This window comes from Morone saxatilis, unplaced genomic scaffold, assembly GCF_004916995.1.
Source record: "Morone saxatilis isolate NCDOM2014 unplaced genomic scaffold, NCSU_SB_2.0 Contig20, whole genome shotgun sequence".
Classification (NCBI taxonomy): Eukaryota; Metazoa; Chordata; class Actinopteri; family Moronidae; genus Morone; species Morone saxatilis.
In genome coordinates this window covers 22,316,906-22,338,251 of record NW_023339763.1, presented here as the reverse complement: position 1 = coordinate 22,338,251, position 21,346 = coordinate 22,316,906, and the positions used below count along the sequence as shown (strand labels likewise).

The window sequence follows — 21,346 nt, the reverse complement described above, 5'->3', positions numbered from 1 at the left end:
GTATGTTTTCATTAGTGTATATTAGCTTGAATATACCAATCATTATGTTTTTGTTAGAACGTTAGAATGAGCATTTTTGAGGTTTTATCTACAGGCGCCACTGGTTGCCTTCCACGGAGGCCGCCATGTTGAACCACCCATGGTTTCTACAGGTAGCCCAGAAGGACAAAATCAAACACTGGCTCTAGATAGGGCGTTTTCACGGTTTTCCAGCCACCATAGATCTCTCCTTGGAAGGGAAGGCTGGAAGTGATGGAGCTTCGATCTGCATCTACACTGCAGATTGCCACTAAATCCTACACACTGGACCTTTACCATAAAAAGTTATATTACTCATTCTGCAGCAATAACTCCTATATTAATATATATGACATCATTAGATTGTTCATACTGATGCATCAATGTGTAAACGCCATTTTACTGTTGTAGCTGGTTTAGGTGGAGATATTTTTTTTTCAACGATTAGGTAGTTTAAAGGACTTACATAAATCTGTCTTCATTTTTTGGATTTTTTGTAATCTTTCTGTTTAAATAAATATTGGATCGTTTTACCTCTTTGGGCCTCAAACTGCGAAAACATCTAAGAAGTTTAGAGGGGAAGTGTTTATATCTGTCAAAATAATATAGTACAGTAAAAAGTAAAAAGGCAAAATTCCCTCCAAAATGTAGTGAAGCAGAAATATAAAGTTGCATAAAATGGAAATATAAGTACCTCAAATTTGCCCATCACTTGATGTTTTTCTAGGAGATTAAGTGCATGAAACATTTAAAGTCCAACAGAAATCACATTTAGTCATCTCTTTTTGTAGTCAAAGTTTTGTAGATCAAATTTAGTTTTTTGTTACTAGAGAACAAGAGACAAAATCAAGTAACTTGGGCTGTAGCCTACATGAGATGGGCAGACTGCGTGTTGTTAGTGGTATTGAAGAGTAAAGACCACACTAGCATCTAACTGGACAGTAGGGACATTTGCAGGTTAGCTTATGCTGTTTAATGTACTGGTTTTAACAGCGCGCTTTTCCCAAGTCAATGTTTGTATGGTCGCTCATTCAACAAGTTAAGATGCAGGACAAGACGTGTGTTGATGTTTGTAAGTTAGAGTTTAGCAGGAAGCTGGTCTGATGTTCAGAGTCTTGTGTTGTGTAGCAGGCTGCTGTCTGGCTCAGTGTGACCATGTATCCAATATTTGATTGGCTGTATTGAAAAAAGGTCTCCAACAGACGAATACCGCAACTCAAATTAATGCAAAACTATGAAATAAAAAAGTGTCAAATATAAATATCTTCCTCTTGGTTTTCAGATTTTTTTCAGAAGAGAACACAGAACAAGTGAATGTAGCAGACAAGCAGACTTGGTGCAGCTTTAAAAAAGCTGGGACTAGGTCCTTCCAGTGAAGTGTTTCATGTTTCAAGTCTTTCATAAGTCTCTTGAAGACCTATACGCAGTAGGGAGTACAGGTTCCATATAGGAACTGGATTGAGATAATTCCCTGACAATAAATAAATATTCCCCCGTTGTCCTGATCTCTGAAAATACAGACAGTGTACTGTATATTCTGCTCATATCGTGTTATTTTTGTAATCTAATAGAGAAACACAAAAAGGAAGGAAATTAAAAATAGCAAACTGATGCAATGTCTGACATTTATTTGCAGAAGGTGATGATCAAAAGGTGTGAAAACTGAACAAAATGTCTTGAATCTATTCTTTTTTTTCCCAGCATTGCTTGTCTGGTTATTATTCTGGTTATTATTCTTCAAGGATAAGGGTGGTGATATTTTATATTTTTATTATTGTCAGCAAATGTCATAAACTTACTGAAGACATAAATCTTTAAAATGGCTCACAAATATATAGTTTGATTTAGAAAGGCTCAGTAAATACTAAAGCAGCTGATTACTAGTTTTTGTCACTGAAAACAGGAAGAAATGGTGCATTTGTTGGGGACTATTTTCAGCTGCGGATTAATCCACGTTGGTGCATTAGTAAGTAATTGGGGCAGCAGGACGGTGTATGTGGCATCGAGTCAAAATAAACTACAGTGTTAGTTCATGGTAATGGAAAAAGCCTAATAAGCAATTCCAGGTTTGGGATACACAGACAATACTTGGCCAACCTAAATTACAGAGGTGCTATCTCTCATGGACCTAGATACATAGCAGGTCTAAAGAAAAGGACAGTGGATTATGTCCTATGTTTGCTTGTCTTAAACATGATTAAATAAAAAATTCCTTACCTCATCTTTTGCATGGAATGCAAAGTTGTTTCCATCTTTCATTCTGTTGCAAAGAAAATCAACAGGGACTGTGAGTTTCTCATGCATTAATAATAACAATAACATTTAGAGATGTTCTGACACCATTCTTTCCTTCCTAATACTGATTTTAATACCTAAACTTTGCGTATTGGCTGATTCAGAGTACCAATCCGATTTTCCATGTGTAGAAAAATGGAAAAGCATCGTATTGTGATATTTTGTGTTGTGATATTGTATGGATTCTCAAAAACACTGAAGGAGGACTGAATGAAGATGCTTTTCTAATAAAACAGTCATCCCATTTTAAGATAATTCCACAAGGGTTTATATTTTCACTATTGATTTTTGTGTTTAAACCCCAAACCGCTAGATAGCAGTGTTGGAAACGTAAACTCAGGGGAAGTTGATATTACAGGGACTGTGATAAATACAAATTCATATGCCCGCTGTTCTGGTTGCATCAAAAAGTAAACCTTTTTTTAAACACAGATTTTATTTTTTTTATTCGATTTTTATTATATTATCTTTTATGCATATTATAACATATTTTTATGTTCTTTTTTAATGTTTTAATGTTTAATTTTCCTGAAACTAGATTTAAAAAAATCTCAATATATCGCCTTGATTACAGGATTGTAATCATGTGCAATATATTGAATCGTAACCCCTGTATCGTGATGTGCAGTATATCACTAGATTCTTGACAATACACAGCCCTATGTGTGTGTGTAAGTGTATGTGCAAATATATTTTTTATACTGTTAAGCCTGTATGTTTGCAATCATTGTTGTATGGCCTGGCTCAGAGTGAGAGTAGGGCAGGTCATGACTTTCGCTATCCTGGGGAAAAAATGGCGAACAGGACACTGCTGGGAAGTAGCAGGGTCCCGTTTCGGGAATAATGAAGTACATAGTATGATGTACAGACGCACACTCACAGATACCCATTTCTGCATTTTAGGCAATATCGGAGGAATTTCTGATACTGGTATCGGAAGAAATGTAATATTGCACATTTGATGGTTCTCTCTTAAATCTAGAGAAATAGGCTATAGGCTATAACTTCTTATTTTAATTGTAAATAAACATTACACTTTGAAAATAACTCAATCACAATTTAAAATCACAAATGCCACAATAAAATAGCTCTTACTGAAGAATGAAGACGTTTTTCTTCTTCTTGTATCCCATTGAAGGATCAAATGAGCAGGTACTAAGGTCAACAGGAGGCTCTTCATTGTACGTTGTGTTGTGGTTCCTTGCATCCTTGTAGAAGGTCAGCTTTCCCTCTTTCAGCACACAATATACGTTCACCCAGGATTTGCTGTAAAATCAAAATGACAAGATCTCAACAAATTGATTGATTGAATACATTTCTGGACACAACTTGGGATAGTTGGATGTAACTTCTTGCTTCTACCAAAATTATACATACACAGTCAGTACGAAGGTACAACAACAAACCTGCTATGAACCTGCTACTATGAAGCTTTCCATTCCTGCACATATGCTGTACACAGTGATAGACCCGGCAGATTTACCATGGGAATTCTTAAATTTTTAAGAAGTATGGGGGACTTGATTGCAGACAGAGGTAGATAAAAGCAGGCTTTCCAGTTGACTTGTTTAAATTGATCATCTTTCATAAAGGGTCTAAAATATTGTGATAAATGCTTCATGTTATTGGAAAAAAGTCTGCATCCTCACCAGATGATCCATGTAGAGGACATGGAAATAAAGAAAAAGCATTGCTCTTGTGTTACATTGTAGAGGTAGTTATTCCTAGTGTTGATAAGGAAAATTCGTGGCCACAAGATAAGTGTGTACAGAGAGCTAACAGAACATCCTATGCTAACACACAAACTACAGTCTGTCATCCAAGACCCTCTGTGTGTAAAGACTAATTCTAATAAGCCTTTGGGGCTGAAGTTTGGTAGAAGATATAATTGTTGTCAGATAATTATCAGAAAACAAGCGGAGGTTGGCAAAATGTTATATGTGTTGATAGTCTGTGTGTTCAACGTAGGTTCATTTTGGTGAAGATGGTGAAGAATCAGGTTAATTTTATAGGATAGTCCTACAGTGGGTGCACTTGGCAGCTCAGCTTTGCCCATGAATGATGTGGATGGATGCATACAACATGATTGATTCATGATTAGTTCAAATCTAATTAATCAAAGTGAGGGAACAAATTGTATCTTGTATGCATGGAATTTCAAGCCGGAATGTAGTAAATGTGGCTTCAATATATAGCAATATATCAATCATATATATATTCTCTCTATGGCCATTCCAGGGCTCTGCAAACATGCGGTTTAACCTTAAATTTTTGGTTTTGGAAACGTTTAAAAAAAGACACCATCCTCCAAACTTGTTAGAGCTCCATGCACACTGCATCATCATGTGGAGAAATCCAAAGACCGAAGGGCCTGTTGTGCCAACACGGTTGCTATGATTGGGTCAACTGTTAGCTTTGTCTGTTGTCGTGCAGTGGTGTTGCACCTGTTTGGGCTTCTCTGCTGGGCTTCAAGGTCAGAGGTGGTGGCCTTTTTGCGGTAGAGGAAGCCTTCGTTATGGGCAGTGTGTGAAGGTGGCTGAGGTGTTGTTGGGGCACCAGTAGCTGGAGCTGAGCGAGAACGGCGTGTCTCCTCAGGCTCTTTAGGACGGGGCCTCCTCCTCGGTTTGGGGCGGTCTCGGGCACGAGGGCGGCCGTCAAAACGAGTCACAGGCGCTGAGAGGCTGCTAGAAGGCCGATAAGGCTCTCCTCGTGCCTGAGAAAGCAGAAGAAAAGAAAATGTTACTCTAAGACACAAAATGAACATACAGTGTACTGTATGTAAGCTAACTCACATTTGCTGCTTCTCTTTCCTGGACTTGTTCTACAATCTCTGCCATGGTAGATCTCTTATCCCTGCAATGACAACAGACGTGAGTCACCCAAAACACACACAATCATTAAAAATCATTCGGATTATGCTGGACAGTGCTGACTAGGCAAACTGTAAAGCCAAATTTTGTGAAGATCATTTGAATTTCACTGTCACCAGCACAACTCATTCACATACCCTGAGCGTTTGTCAGAGCCATCCTTAACAGAGCCCTCCAGGTCACTCGAGTCCTGCCTCTGCAGTCTCTGCTTGCTGCTCCCCTCCTGTTCACTGGATGACTGCCTCTCCAGGCGCCTCCGATAGCGCTCCTGACGTACGATCAGCGGCAGCTCGTTCAGCCTTGCCTGGATCTCCTGTTCGCTGGAGGTCTGTCTACCCAGCTTGTACTCCCTCTCTCGCCTTAGATGGTCCATCTGAGGATCAGAGCGGCTGCCACGGGGATCCCTCTGGAGACGGCCATGAAGGAGCTCCAGCCCCGACTCTGGCCCCATCATGTCTGCCATTGGGATGTCCCCAAACTGTTCCCGCTGCACTCTACTGGCTTCTAGGAGGGGGTTTACAGCCTTGTGGATGTGGTTGATCCTGGGCTGCATGAAGTCAGCTTTCAGGTGCTGCCATGCATACGCCATTTTAGGGTCCATGATGCCACCACTCTGCGCCAGGTATCCAGAACTGCCCAGACTTCCACTGCTGAAATGATTTTGTGCCAGAAAGCCTGAGCTACCCATTCCCCCACTGCTCTGATAATTCTGTGCTAGGTATCCAGAGCTCACAATATTAGGCTGCTGTGCCAAATACCCCACCAAGAAAACCCATTATTAGGCCCTGGTGTGCCAATACCAGAACATCCCATATTAAGGCTGTTGTGGCCAAATACCCAGAACTCCCCATTTATTGGTGCTGTTGTGCCAAATACCTCAGAACTCCCCATATTAGGCTGGTGTGCCAAATATCCTGAACTCCCTAAATTAGGCTGCTGTCCCAAGTATCCAGAACTTCCCATATTTTGTGGTTGGGCCAAATATCCAGAACTACCCATATTCTGTTGAGGCAGAAAGCCAGGATTTCCCATACCGCTGCTGCTTGGCTGCTGAGCTAGGTTACCTGAACTTCCTAACCTGACACTGCCTAGATGGTTTTGCATACCACCCATACACCCAGTAGTCAGTCCAAAGTAGCCAGAGCTCTCTGCACTGCCAGCAGTTTGATGGTTTATCCCAAGGTAAGTAGAAGTATCTGCTCCACCACTGTGGGAGGTTAGCGCCGAGAAACCAGAGTCGCTTCCACCTCCGGACGCCTGTTGGTTCATCCCAAGGTACGAGGAGCTCACCAACTTTCCACTGCACTGCTGTTCCAGTCCGTGGTAGCCTGATCCATTTATAACTGGGTTGTAACTGGCTAGGGCCGAGGACAATCTCTGGGTTGCAGGGGTGGCACCCAGATCCAGACTGGTCTGTAAGGGTTTGGGTTCTATATGCCCCTGTACTGTCTGCCTCAAGAAAGATGAGGTAGCACTGGTTGAGGGAACACTGGGAGTCAGACAAGATAATGGGAACATCCTTCGGCTGGAGAGCGGGGTTGTCTTTTTCTCCTCCTCTTTTTTCTTCTCAGCCTAAAGAGAGAGTTAACTAAATAACTAATTGCACCACACAAACCCAATTAAAACCAGACATCCAAGGCAGGGTAGTCTGATAAAATACAGGTACAACATGTTATCAAGAATGATTTGCTGAAACCAGTCTGTTTTACTGGCTACTGAACAATGTAGCATGAAAGGCAGATGGGGTGCAGTGAGTGAGGGTGCACCACATGCAGTAAACGTCACAGATTGAAGCCCATGACGATGCAAACGCATGGCATGCGCCCATGCCCGCTAAGCAAACACAACATCCCAAGGTCACTTTTTTTTTTCATGTAGCAGCATTAAATTGTGACTCCCCCAAACTGATTAAACATTTATCTACAGTCAAGCTTACTGCGGAAAGCTGGCGGAGAGAGCTGAAGCGTTCTTTCCAGGTTACAGCAGCCTTGCGGAAGGCCTCATGGCGAAGGATGAGCTGTTCAACCTCGTCTGTTTGGGCCCGGGCCTCTCCTCCCTCTGGCTCCTTGGAGGTGATCAGCGGCTCCTTGGCCTTCAGCCAGGCTTCCGCCTTTACCGTCTCCTGGGCAAATTGGAACCTTTCCTGCTCTGGAGGTGACAGCAGACCAGCAGCATGGTTACCCTCACACCACATTTTAATGCACATGCTCCAGTAGAAATCTGTTGTTTAAATACTTGTGTGTAGATTATGGTCATACTTATGCATTAGATCATAGCTTGGATCTTATCATTTCAGCCATGTTCGGAGTGAGTGTGTAATGTTAGCTCAAACAGGAACAATAGGATTCATACATGATTCATGATTAACAGGACAAAGTGGAAAAAACATTTACAGTTTGAGCCCATTTGACATTTAACATGTTAAGAGCTGCTTCGGCTCTGATGTAGTTGTCTAATGAGTTACTCACTGCGCTGTAACCTTTCCTGGTGTTTGTCCCATTTTTCCACAAGATCCTTCTGCTTAGCCAGAAGGCTGTCCAACTTCTCTTTTATCTGTGGTAACAGACAGATTGCAGTCATGACCAAAACAACATATTGCTTAATCAAGTGATTGTGTATGTTTTATGTATTTTTTTGTGGCATGTGTGATTATCATTTGTATGGGTTGTACAGTTTGTTACCCTGACCTCCTCTGATGCAGGGTTGCCTGCGGCTATCAGGATCTTGCCGAGATCTGCACACTGCTGTATGGTCTTGCTGCGGCCATCTATTTTGGCTTTCAGCTCTTGATGTTGTTTTATCATCACCTCCAGTGCCGTCAAATCCCTGAAGAGGAATAAATCAGGTTATTCAGATTAGATTAAGTAATAAATACTATAAGGGAATCCTTATAACCGCAGAGTTTAAAATATACTGTAAGACAGAACTAGGTCAGTACCAGTGCTAAAACAATCAGTCAATTAGTTGATCATCAGAATTTCTAGTTAGTGGTGTGGCTCTAGGGATGGCCAATCCACCACTTTGGTCCAAAACATGGATGATTGCAGTCAAATTTGTTAATGATATCCATGGAGCCCAGAGGATGTATAATAATGACTTTGGTATCCCCTGACATTTCCTCTAGCACTAGTACCAGAACCAGTTTACTCCATCCTCCAACAAACAGACTACATAACCGTTGCCATAGACATTTATGGTGACAGCACCATCTGGTCAGTTATTGTACTTATTCCACTACGACTGCTAAAGATCAAACACGTCTTTACAATAAGGCTGCAACTAACGATTATTTTCATATTCAATCTGTTTGATTACTGTTCTTGATTAAAGCTTGCAGTAGGTAATTTTATAAAAAATAACTTTTTGTCATATTTGCTTGAACTTTCATTTATCCTGAAAAAAAAAACAGTAGAACACGAGACAGATAATCTGTGACAAAATCAGGTTCTTCTGGCTCCTCCTAGTGCTCCTAATGGGATTTACAAGAATCCACCGGCCCTGATCGAAAACAACCAGTCAGAGCCAAGAAAGACAGGAAGCTACTTTGGATTAGTGGCTTGAAGATGGTTGATTGCTGAGTCAGTTTAATAGTTGGCAATGAATTAACTTAGTTGATTAATCAACTAATGGTTGCAGCTCTAATTTACATTAAGCATTACAGCCTCACAGAGCCACTACGGTGACTATATACACTATAGTACTGTTTTTTAAAGAATATTTTTTGGATCTTTAACATTTAACGTCTGATATTGGACAGTAGAGACATGGACAGGAATGTGGAGAAAGAGAGATATAGGGGATGACATGAAACAAAGGCTGAACCGGGGACGGTATAGTTACATTGTGTGAATCTAAGGTCCATCTTAGTCAAAATGAATGGAGAATTCTGATTTTCAATTCATCATTTAGGTCATTTATTAAGCAGAATAAGCAGAACATTTACTTATTCCAGCTTCACAAATTTGAGCATTTGTCAATTTTATTTATACAGGCCAGAATCACAAATTTGCCTCAAAGGGTTTTACAATCTGCACAGCATCCTCAGACCGTTGGTATTTACTGCTTTTCTCTGTTTCATAAATCAATGATCAATTCTGAAATCAATTATTATTTTCAATGTCAACCATCGGTTTACAATCCAAAGATATTCAGTTTATTGTGACATAAGACAAAGAAAGCAGAAAATGTCCACTACTGAGAAACTGGAACAACAGAGTTTTTGTCATTTTTGCTTGAAAAAATACAGAAACAGGACATGTACGTATGTTTTGCCATCTTTATCGGTCCCACAGTATGTGTTGCTGTATGTTCATTCGTATGTTGATATATCAACAGCTGCTAAAAGATTTCATGCCAAGAGTGATTTTAAGCCTGTTGCACAGTTGTACGGCTGGGTAAAATGACAAACAATGGCAGTGATTACAGTGTAAAATGTTTAGCCCTCAATTAACATCATGTGAAAAATTGAATAACAGATGTGAAATTAGGTCAAGGTGGTACAGCAGCCTAATTCCATGCTACGTTGTAATGAAATTCTGTCTAAAGGGACTGCACAAGTCCACAAAGACCTTTAGTTTAACCGAACACTGAACCACAAATTGCAGCTGCTGAACCTGGACCATATACTGTACACAATAGTTTTTATGCATCTTAACACAGAACAAAAGAAGGTGTAGAGATGCCTTACCTGGGCTCATCCCACCCTATCTGGCCCATAATGCCTTCCATCCACATCAGGTTTTCACGCACCACCGAGAAGAACTGCACCTTGTCGGTTACTGAAGTCACCTGGACGCGACTGGCCTCACAGGAGCTCAGCAGCTCCTTCCATGCCTCCATCACTTCCTGCTCTTTCACCATGATGGCCTCAGCCTTCTCACCGGCATAGATGGTTCTCAACTGTGCAGCGTTCTCCTGCAGCTGCCTCACCTGCACCAAGACAGGATGAAGGGAGTTAGTGGCTTAGTCACAGTAGAATATAGTCAGTAGAAGGATACAAGCTATTTCAAACAAGCATGTATTTAAATATACTTATGCAGCCTAAGGGGTGGGTTATTCCATGGATTCCAACAATACAGTTTATTGTCAAAAATAAGTTTGGTGAAATTCATATGCACCCATTGTTGTGCTCATGAGCAGCAAGTACACTGTGTGACTTCGGAAAGAAATCAGATCACTTGCCTGTGCGACTAGCAGTTGAAGGGCATGCTCAAAGGAGTGCATGAGCCTCTGCAGGGTGGCTGGATTGGTGATGTTGGCTTGGCATGCCCTCACCTCTGGCAGCTGCTTCATCTTTCCTGCGATCTGAGCCAAGACCTACAACACAGCATCGTCACGAGCACTTTAAAATTAGAAGCCGCATGTCACGGCCAGACTGTCTACCTTTGAAACAGCAATGAAGCACACGGCACACCTGAATCACAGGCTGACGTTTTGTTTTGACTCTACCTCTTTGCAGTCAGTGAAGAACTTGTGCAGCTGGTGCGAAGCCGCCAGCATCTGCCTGCGGGTCTCCATCAGCTCCAGGAGGTCGGCCCACGACTCATTCAGTCCGTCCTTCCACTCAGCGATGGTGGCCGCATCAGAGTGGCCGCAGTCGATCATCTCGTTCACCATTTTGTTCACCTGCTCCATGCGCTGCTGGCCAATGCTGTTGGTTTCTGAGGCAAACTTGGTGAATCTCTCCTGAAGCACCTGGAACACACATAAACCACACAATACTACAGGGACTGGACACAATAACATCAACTAATTCATTGTGATACAATACAACAAGACCTTTGTAAGGCTCATAATATCAACTATTTTTTGAGACAGTGGGTGCTTTTCATTCTTCCTCCCATCCTCACCTCACCCTTCAGCCTCAACAGAGGTCCAACCTCATCAAGGATGTTCCGATCCCTTGAATGCAACCATGATGAGACAAGGAACTTCAGCAAGGAATCGCTGGTGTATCCTAAGCAAATGCTTTTTACTGTTGAATCTGTTCAGTGATCGGTCAGCTGATTTAATGGGACAGCAAAAGGAACTGCGGGTGATTATTATTTTTATTATAAATGGCAATTATTTTGATAATAATTTGATAATAATAATAATTTTCAAGCAAAATTACAAAAGTCTAAATGTGACTATTTCATTTTTTTTCTCTCTTATATCACTGTAAATTAAATATCTCTAGTTTTGGACTGTTGGTCAGATAAAACGAGCAATTTGAATACACAATTTGTTGTATGTATATTTTGGGGCTATTTTCCCTTTATTTGACAGCACAGCTTGAGAGATAGACAGGAAAGGGGCGAGTGAGAGAGGGGATGACATGCAGCAAAGGGACACAGGTGAGATTTGAACCCATGGCCGCTGCAGTAGGGACTCAGTCTCGGTATAAAGAGCATCAGTTGTGAGCTATCAGGGTGCCTTTTATGATGGGTCTTCCTACAAACAGATTGTTTATTCATAACATAAGAATGATTGGATGTGTGTGTGTGATACAAATCATGATTGGAACACGCTTTGCTACTTTTTTTTCATCAGCATAAACACGATGCTGGAGTGGCTGAGAACTTCAACATCTGGTAAGTAAAACTCCTTCATCTTTGAGTTCCCTTCCTTGTATCCCTGTTGGGAGGAGCTACGAGGCGAGGAAGAGATGTAAGTGTGGGCGAGAAGCCACGTTAGCCAAACGGAAAGCACCCACTGTCAGATTCAACTCTATAGTCCTTTGGTAGTTTGTGTCTATTAGTGTTGAAGTAATTGTATCCACAGCTTGTCTACAGACAGCAGGAATGTATGGTATGCATTTTATGTTGGGGTTATTTTATATGAAACACTATCATACATACTATTTTTAATCATTTTTCTTTATGTCCATATTAAGTACTTAATGTCATGCCTGACTCAAGCCAAGTATAAAACAAAGCATATAAAAGTCATATTTGGTATGTACAGGGGCCAAAGGCAAACATTAATGCAAACTGATTCAAGGGCCTATAAAATAAATCTTGTGATTATTATTTAACTCACTACCTAAGGACAACAAATGGTGGTCATAACAACAACTACAGGCCTCTTTCACTTAATCATTTTGCCTTTTTGCTATGGACATTTATGTTGTGATCACAAGAAAAACATTTTTGGTATCATTAAAATCAAATTATACTCTTAGCATGAGGCTGAAAATCATATCATGAGATTTGATCAGAAGATAATGGGGATCAAAAACTAAATAAAGTATTTTATCGTTGCTTTATTTTACCTTTAAACAGGGAAAACACTTTGCCTGGTCTACACATAAAACTGATTTCTGTGGAGATTTTTAAGCTAAATTGGCTGTTTTATTATGTTCTAACAGTGTAGTGGATTCTTAAGTCTACAGTGTTAAAATAATTGCTGCATGCTGGTTCATATAGACATGCACTGCTGAAACATATGAGAGGTAGATAAATCTATAAATATATAATTCAGGGCTTTGTAATAGCTGGTGAACAGAAACAACTACTGCATGTCCTGACATGAAAAGACTATTGGCCTCTAATTAAGTTTGATTATTTGTTTTTTATTACATGAACAATGCAATTGTATTTCATTGTTCTGATGTGATATATGTCACAAAGTGATATGGTGTGTTTGTTCATAAATGACTGTAAAAGTTGAATATCTCCTGTGGTTAGAGTAGCGTTGCCACTAAAACCGTGTTGATGGACTGACCGTGACATCCTCGAGGTCTTGGCCCAGATCGGTGGAACTGGCCACCACCTCACGCTCGGTGATCCACTTCTCTAACTCTTCCACATCCTTGTTGAGCTGATAGAGCCAGTACTGCTGCTCCAGCTTGGTCTTCCTGTGCTCCACCATGTCCTTCAGAGACACATACAGCCGGTCTATGTGGGACTGCTGCTTGGTGATCTGCTCACTGTTGAAAAGTGAGAGAAAACAAAATGTAACAGCTACCAACAAGCACTGACAGTGTTATCCTTATATTATCCTACACAATAGACAGAACATTCTTGGGCTATATGTGAGCATATGTGTATGGTCGGTTATGCCACACCTGTCTGGGTGTCCAAGTTCCAATAGATGCTGGCATTGCTGGGATAGCATGCCGACTGTCTCTGCATATGTTTCCACTGTTTGCTCCAGAGCCAGGTGGGCCTTAAGCAGCTGCAGGGTGCTCGCCTCATCCTGAAAAATATCACAATACCATCAGGATGTAGGTTTCTTCACTTAGGATTTATAGCAACACATGTATGACTACCAGGGCTGTCCGTACCGTGCCTTTTTCCTCATTGACCAGATGGAGCTTCTGACCTGACAGCCAGGACTCCACTTTAGCCGCCTCACTGTAGTACTGCTGAGCCTGCAGCGCCGCGTCCAGCATCACAGACCTCCTCTCTGTCTCCAGCTGTAAAACCTCCCACAGCTGGCGCACATGCCCCGCCCCTTCACGCACAAACTCCACCTCAGGGGTCCTCAGCGAAGCGATGATCGCCGCCCGGTCCAGAACCTCCTCAACGCGAGCCCGCCGCCCTGTCAGCTCCCTCTGGAGTGTCTGAAGGACCAATCAGAGGTGAGTTCCCAGACTGAGCGGGTTTAGGTCAAATTTCAGTGGATCATGGCCAAACGTCATCTTTGACACTTACCTGGTTCTTTTTTACATGCTGCTGTACACTCTGGAGGTTATTCCCATAATCCTTACAGGAGGCCAAGGGAAGCCTTTCCTGAATCCACAGCTATCAAGTAACCACAGTCAGGTCATTACAGTTTTCAGAATGTAAGGGTCTATGCACAGAATCAAACATGGAAACCATGGGGAAGATTTGCATTTTGTAGAATTAATTATTTCTTTAACCTCTTCCACTTCACCCCTCCCTACAATAAACCAATTTTTGTCTTGTTTTTGGGGGGCAGGGGATCTCTAGGGGGAGACAGCCGGTCAACAGTATCTGCCAGCACTGTGTGTCAAGTTTTCTAATTATAAATCTGTAATTAACATTGTGTTTTGTTTAGAGGTCTATTAAAATATTATTATTATTTTATGACGGAAGAATATGATGGCTCTATTATGTCTCTATTAAGTTGTTGCAGCCATATTTGGGCCAAACAGATTTGGTGCAAAATGTAACCTTTTCTGGCCAGAATTGACAAAAATGGTCAGAAATCCATCCACAATACCACCTGTGACAACAGATGCAGGGACAACAGATACTTAGTTGTTAGCTAACTGCGGTGCAATTATTTTTAATTGTGCACTGTCCCTGCAAAATATATAAATTAGATTTTTATTTAAATTAATGTATTTAGACACCAAGACCTTGAGGAACACCATAAAAATCATGCTGTGATTTGGTATCAAAAACTTTTGATTTGGAGATTTCTTGAAGAACTGCATTTTTTAACTAATAAATGGCGAGCACTTCTCTTTTGGAAATTGCTCAGAATCCTCCTAATTGTCGATATGCCTAGTAAAGCCATACCTCATCTGAATGCCCTCGGTCTCTAGTTTGTGGTTGTACAGTTTCATGAGACTGTGATTACCCTAGAGGTAACAATAGGTCATTTTATACAGTGAGGTCAAGTTTCAAAAAGTGGTCTCATGAAATCAAAGAGCTACTATGGGGACACACATCATCACACATGAATACAATTATGCTCATTGAATCCACTCAGGTCTCTGGTTTCTAGTCATACCTAATTTATGCAATTCCAGTACTGTTTATGGACCCCAGTATGCAGAAATATTTAAATACACTTGGCGATTTGTACTGCAAAACAAAACCACATGGTATTTGCTCAAAACTGCATAAGTTTAGCATAAAGTGGGCATGTCTGCAAATGAGAGACTTGTGGGTACACATAGAACGCATTTTTTATTCAGATATCTTGACCCCAGAGGTAACGAGACCCATTTGAAAGTAGCCATGCCAGTTTTGCCATCGCCAAGATTTAGTTTTTCAAATTGGAGCATTATTTAGCCCCCTTCAGACAAGCTAGCATGGAACAGTTGGTAGCAATGGATGCCCTTTTTCTAGTTTCATATACCACCAGCATCTTTACTATAGCTTTAAAACTGAGCCTGCTACACCCTCTGAAAGACAGTAACGTCAACGGCCGAGGATGTAGAGTGGAGGAGGTTAAATCCTTATTCCTTAAATACATGTAACATAACACAGTAGACCTTAATATACTAACTCTGAAAGATGTACAAAATTGAAAAAGGTATATGTGGAAGAGAAAATGCACTGAACAAAAGGATGGGGAACTCAGACAAAAAGAAGTGTGCACTTACTATCTCATCCTCTAGGTCTTGGGCGACTTGGTGCATCTCTTTGGAAGCCAGCAGGATGCGGCGTCTCTCTTTCAGGGGCTCAATGAGGCGGACGATGCGGGTCTCTACTTCGCCTGACTGCTCACCACCCTCCTTGTCACCTGCCATCAGCCCTCGTTGGGGTAGGCAGACCCCCTGTAAGCTTCCCAGCTCTCCCACATCCTTGTAAAAGTCCCCTATCTGAGACTCCATAGCCTGCACCGGAGTGAAGGGGAAGGTCATGTTACAGTCATATGAGGGATGGACAAACACAGCACATCAGCCGTTCTCCTGTCAGAACATTTCAGGGTTATGTAATGAGTCTCCTCAGTTTAAGGGGAAAAAAAGCATATGGTGCATTTTCTAATGCCGCTGAACCTCGTATTTAAGAACACACCACACCAGCGGCCTCTGTGGATGCATGTCCGAACTGGGGGAAAATTACATAAACAACAATGAGCTGAACTATGCAGTCTGTCAAAAGCATTAGCTACATCAAGGCAAAGTTGAAAAAATCTTTTTGGCTGAGTTAAATGTCACAGGGTGGAGTCAAAGAATCAAAGGCTTTTGGGTTTTTTGCCCAGTGGTGGAATGCAGCTAAGGACATTCAATCAACTACTGTACAGTATTGTGATACTTGTACTTAAGTATTTCCATGTTATGTCATTGGATGTCTGGATCTTAAATTATGAGAGAAATAAGCTGAGCTTACTCTGAGACATCCATTGTCTGGGTCTGAGGAGACCTCTGCAGATAATTCAGCTCCTGAACTATGAATGCTGAAGGAATCCTAACCGGCAAGCAGCATTTCCACTGCTGAAGCCCAGGAAAAAAAGATAAGTATAATAGTGACTAAAAATCTAAGCTTGTTGCTCTACCTGATGTTCCATATTTACAGAAAACCTCCCAAAAGCTTTTTCCACTGAGGTTTAATATTGATATTTAGATTTTTTTTTTTTGTCACATGCTTTTACAATCTGAGCAGTGAAGTGCAGGCTGGCCAACTCTTGAGACTAATAAGAAGAATAAGAGTAAAAAGTAAGAATTAGAAAAAGAAATATAATAATAAAAATAAAAAATAAAAAATGGGTATTGGCCTGATGTGTACATATGTCAAAGCAAACTACAGGATAAAAGTTGTGTAGACACCTGAGTGCAAATATGGAAATGTGCAGGGCAGTACGAAGGACAATGTGCTCGACAAGGTCAAAATAGAGTCAGAGGATGACCAATTTCTGGTGCTAACTCCTCCAATTTAATCATCCGTGGCAAGAAAGCAGCCCACTTTTCCCTTACATGAAAGAATCATTTGGGCCTCAGTAACCTGAGTTTATCACAAGACACAGTGCCAACAGCTTCTCAGACAGACCCTGGAGAGCCTTGAGACTTGCCTGGAATTTCTGGAGCTGCTCATTGAAGGTGGGCAGATGGTGTGCCTGTTCCAGCTGGGGGGGCTGCTGCTCCAGGTGGGAGAGCTGGTTGTCGAGGTCCGAGTAGCTCTTCACCGCCGGCTCGGGCTTGTTGTTTTCAAAGAGCTGGCGGGCCTTGGCCTTGGTCGTGCTCTCCAGGTCGGACCAACACTCTCTGATCTCTTCCAGTTTCTGCTGAACGACTGAACGCAGCTCCGGCTTCTCCTGGATCAGCTCCTGACCCTCCTGGAGAAAGAAAGAGAGTACTGTTAAAGTGACTGCATAACACATTGATCAACATAAATATCTGTGTATTTCGAAGCATATTAAAGCTATCCTATTTAAAAATTACATTACGTGTTGGACTGTCATTTCTTGGCTGAGTGACTTTGCTTCTCACTGGTGCACTACTTTAATGTCAGCTTTTGCTTCCAGGGATGTGGTTCTTATGGGCTGAGACGGTTGTTGCCTCACTTGGTACCAGAAATCTGTGAACTGCACAATGCTGCACAGAACTGTCCACCATTTTAGATTTCAAGCACAGAGAAAATCTATCTCCAAATCGAAGTGTATTCATTCTAAATCCATTTCCATTCCATGAAAATGATTTTTAGATAACTGGTAACCTTTTAGCAGATGTCTTTACCGAAGGGAATTTATGCTGTTCTAAACCATGAACCATGTGGATCTTGTTTCAATATGTTCTATGTATTACATTATTACAGAAAGGCTGTGAGATGAACATTTCCTAATGCTGAAAGTGAGCGGCTAAATTCAGTTTTGTCCCCAAAATAGCTCGGGAAAACACAGCTCCATGCCAAGGCTGGAGCCCCCTGCTTGCAGAGAGGCAGGTGTATGGAGCAAAGTTCGGCCTCGGGCTGACCTAAAAATCATGCATGGCAGGTCTAATAAACCCCTGTTCTGTCCTTCGTCTATGCTCGTCTTCCCTCCCCTAAATCTTGGGCTTTGTTCATGACGTGATCTGGATGAGTAGATGCGGTGAGATCAAAGCTTGTGGCATTTTCCTTTGTGTCAATGAAGCTCTTCCTTGAAATAGATTATCAGCAGTCTCCTCCCATACCTAGACTTAGGGGAGAAGGAGGTGTTTTCCTCCTATGACAAAGATTTGGGATATTTTTGCATCTGGCTCACAAAAACTCATGTATAGTGGAGATCTTTGTGACTTAAAAGGGCCTGATGATGCAGATTTCTTATTTTAAGAAACAAGCGTTTAGGCTCCACATTCTTCTGTTATATATGATAGTGGGTGATGTTTTCATTATTCACTTAGCTTGTGTTGTAATAACAACCGCGTACACGATGGATTTTATCATCTAAATTCTGCTTCTCTCCTTTATCTTTACAGAGAGCTGGACCTATATCCTATGGCTTTCATAATGCAGTGCTGCATTCCTCCTCTTGGCACAGGCTCTCTGCTTAACTGCTGCTAGCGCTCACTCTCTCACATCCCTCTCTCTCATGCTCCTATCTTTCCTCAGCCTCGCTCTCCCTCTCATAATGCAGAGCCAGCAGAAAGCAGGTCTCTCTCTCTCCCTCTCTTGGCTTTACTGACACACAGAGTGAGGCAGAGGGAGAAGAAATCAGAGAGGGGGTGGAGAGAAGCAGAGTAAAGGAAGAAGGGAAGCAAAAGGAGGAAGAATCAAAGGTTTATGGAACAGGAATGAGGCTGCGGGTGTGTGGGGCTATGCTACAGCCTGGGCACAGTTGGATCCAAAGGGCATCTGTGAAGTGAATTTTCGAGACAGTCATGGCTGACATAGTGTGATATTTTAATGGCTACCACACATGAATCATGCTATTATGGCAGCATTGTGTTGCCAAATTTTGCAGGCTTTTTTTGTAATGCTGATGCAGCATAATCAAACAGTGGGTGGGATTAAAGGGCTTGTGTTGTACTACTGGCACAAACAATGAATTCATACCTACCGTACGCATAAAAGTAACACTGCAACTTATGCTATTATCTGCATAACACTTACACCAATGGAGAATCAAAGAAACATCCTAACACCAAGCACACATCCAAATTCAAATTTAGCTAACCAGTGCTGCAAATATCACTGAATGAAGATGCCAGCTTCCTTCTATGATGCCATGTTGTCCCTTTAGCCCAACCCAGAATACAACACTAATACTATTTATTACAGTAGCACACAGCAAACTGTCAACTTTGGATGTGCTGTTATTTACAATTCTGGATTTCCATCAACGTCCAGCTGGGATATACACTAAAATCCTCATGAAATACTCAGACACTAATGAGCATCGATTACTTAAGTATATTTGTACATATTATCCATTATTTCTAAACAACATATGCTAAATAAGGTCAACGTTATTACTGTTTAAAGGACCAGTGTATAGGATTTAGCTGCAGACTGCAACTCCCTTGCTTCACCCTCCCATTCCAAGTGCAAAGGGGAAACTGCGGTGGCCGTGAAATGCGCAAAAGAAGCGTTTGTCCATTCTATGCTACTGTAGAAACATGGCAAAAAACACAACAATCCATATTTTCAGGTAATTATACACTAATAAAAACATACCTATGGATATTATATTCAATTTATAAATAATAACAAATCTTACAAAATGTTACACAGTAGACCTTTAAGATAATGTCATAAACTTTTTGAGAAGGCTTCAGGCTTGAGAAAAACAACAGTGTTGTAGTGACTTGGATTATGTATGTGTGTGTGTGTGTGTGAGTTCACAGTGTGTGTACAACTAGTGAAAGCAGCAGATGGGTAACTTAATCTATACTGCATTAAATAAGTGAGAGACTGTTACTCATTTCTACTGCTGGTTCACTTTTTATTGAAAAGGTACAAAGTCGAACTAAACCACTGAAAGTCACCGTTGGATGTTAAAAATGTATGCTGAAACAAAACAGTTATAATTAATTCCGAAGAGAGTTTTTAGAGTTTTTACCTTTTCAAGAGACAATCAAGACAATATAATGCTTAATCAATGAAAGTATATTTATTAAATCCCAATGTAACATTTAGCGTGTTCACCCACTAAAGTGTATTTGGAATCACCAAGTGAAAAATAGCCCTGAGAAGATGGTTACCTGCAGCTGCACCTTTGTTCATTTCTAATGCATTGCAAATAAATTGTAAGCTGTAGTGTTTAGTGCTGTTTTATAGCAGGAGTGTGATATGACTGGAGCACTGTTAAGTTAAATTAACTTATCTGGTTTTAGAGTGAGTGGGTTTATTACAGCTACAGTTTAAATGAAGAAGAAATTATCTTCTTCTGATGTTATAATCAATTTTGTTCAGTGTTTCTGCCTGAAATTATAAAATGTCTTAAGTTAAATATTATTTTCATGACATAAGAGGTTAAAATAGTTGAGATTGTAAATTGTGAAACTGTTTAGCTATGAGACTGTCAAGTTTCAGCAACTTCTCTACTTAAAGGTCCAGTATGTAACATTTAGGAGGATACAGTATATTGTCAGAAATTAAATATAATATTCATAAGTTTTTATTAGTGTATAATCACCTGAATACAGGACTCATTCTTAGAAAGAGCCTTTAATATCTACAGACGCGGCGGGTCGCCTTCCATGGAGGCCACCATGTTCAACCACCATGTTTATACAATCGCCCAGAATAGACAAATCAAACATTGGCTGTAGATAGGGCCGTTTGCGATTTTTTGCAAGTTTCGTGGCCACCATAGTTTCTCCTTTGCGGCTTGAAGGTGACTCATATTGAGCCCTGCGGGCCAAATTTAGGGTGCCGGGTTGCCCACTGATTATCCTCTAATTCACAATAAAAATCAAATATGCTCTTCATAATGTCCCTAGTATTAGCAGTTTATGTTTATGGTTTAAGTTTACAAATCATTCTAACATTTGAGTGATTGCATGATGGAAGAGGTTCCAGATAGGGATGGGATGATATACAATATTATTGCATATGGTGATAGAAAACATTTATTTATCATGGTGGATTGCTGGATGTCCGGAAATGGTATAGATTCCAAAATACAGAGCAGGGAGATCAGATAATCTGTAATGCAATAAATATATGTGTTTGTTAATAAAAAGTAAAAGAGATTCTAGTATTTTTTAGTGTTAAAAGTATTACGTATATTTAAAATCTTTGTGATAATATCGTATTTTGGCCAAGATAATCGTCGCATGCCTAGTTCCAAATATATTAAATGTTGTATTAAAGGACCAGTGTGTAGGATTTAGTGTCATCTTGTGGTGCCAACTAACTGAACATTGCTCAGGTCTGTATTTGATGACATGGGACTGAGAACGGGCTGTGACGCGAAAAGCCCTATCTAGAACCAGTGTTTTAGTTTTCCGGCCACACACCCGCTCCCTCTACAGATAAAAGCAGCTCATTCTAAGGTAGCAAAAACACAATGATTCCTATTTTCTGGTGATTATACACAAATGAAAACATACCTATTAATAT

The 21,346-nt window shown here is 40.9% G+C and overlaps 1 protein-coding gene across 1 annotated transcript in view; it reads right to left on the bottom strand.

Moving 5' to 3' along the window:
- Nucleotides 1–2,235: 2,235 nt before the first annotated feature.
- sptbn4a (spectrin, beta, non-erythrocytic 4a) overlaps nt 2,236–21,346 on the bottom strand; it is a gene marked incomplete at its 3' end in the record, with an annotated part of 25,071 nt that continues 5,960 nt past the window's right edge. The window contains 18 exon segments of the mRNA XM_035666047.1: nt 2,236–2,278; nt 3,409–3,579; nt 4,758–5,026; nt 5,106–5,166; nt 5,321–5,939; nt 5,984–6,755; nt 7,120–7,331; nt 7,652–7,736; nt 7,871–8,009; nt 9,871–10,112; nt 10,365–10,499; nt 10,632–10,877; nt 12,888–13,092; nt 13,231–13,361; nt 13,450–13,728; nt 13,820–13,909; nt 15,466–15,699; nt 16,875–17,138. Of these exon segments, the coding sequence (XP_035521940.1) occupies nt 2,236–2,278; nt 3,409–3,579; nt 4,758–5,026; nt 5,106–5,166; nt 5,321–5,939; nt 5,984–6,755; nt 7,120–7,331; nt 7,652–7,736; nt 7,871–8,009; nt 9,871–10,112; nt 10,365–10,499; nt 10,632–10,877; nt 12,888–13,092; nt 13,231–13,361; nt 13,450–13,728; nt 13,820–13,909; nt 15,466–15,699; nt 16,875–17,138 (4,197 nt within the window).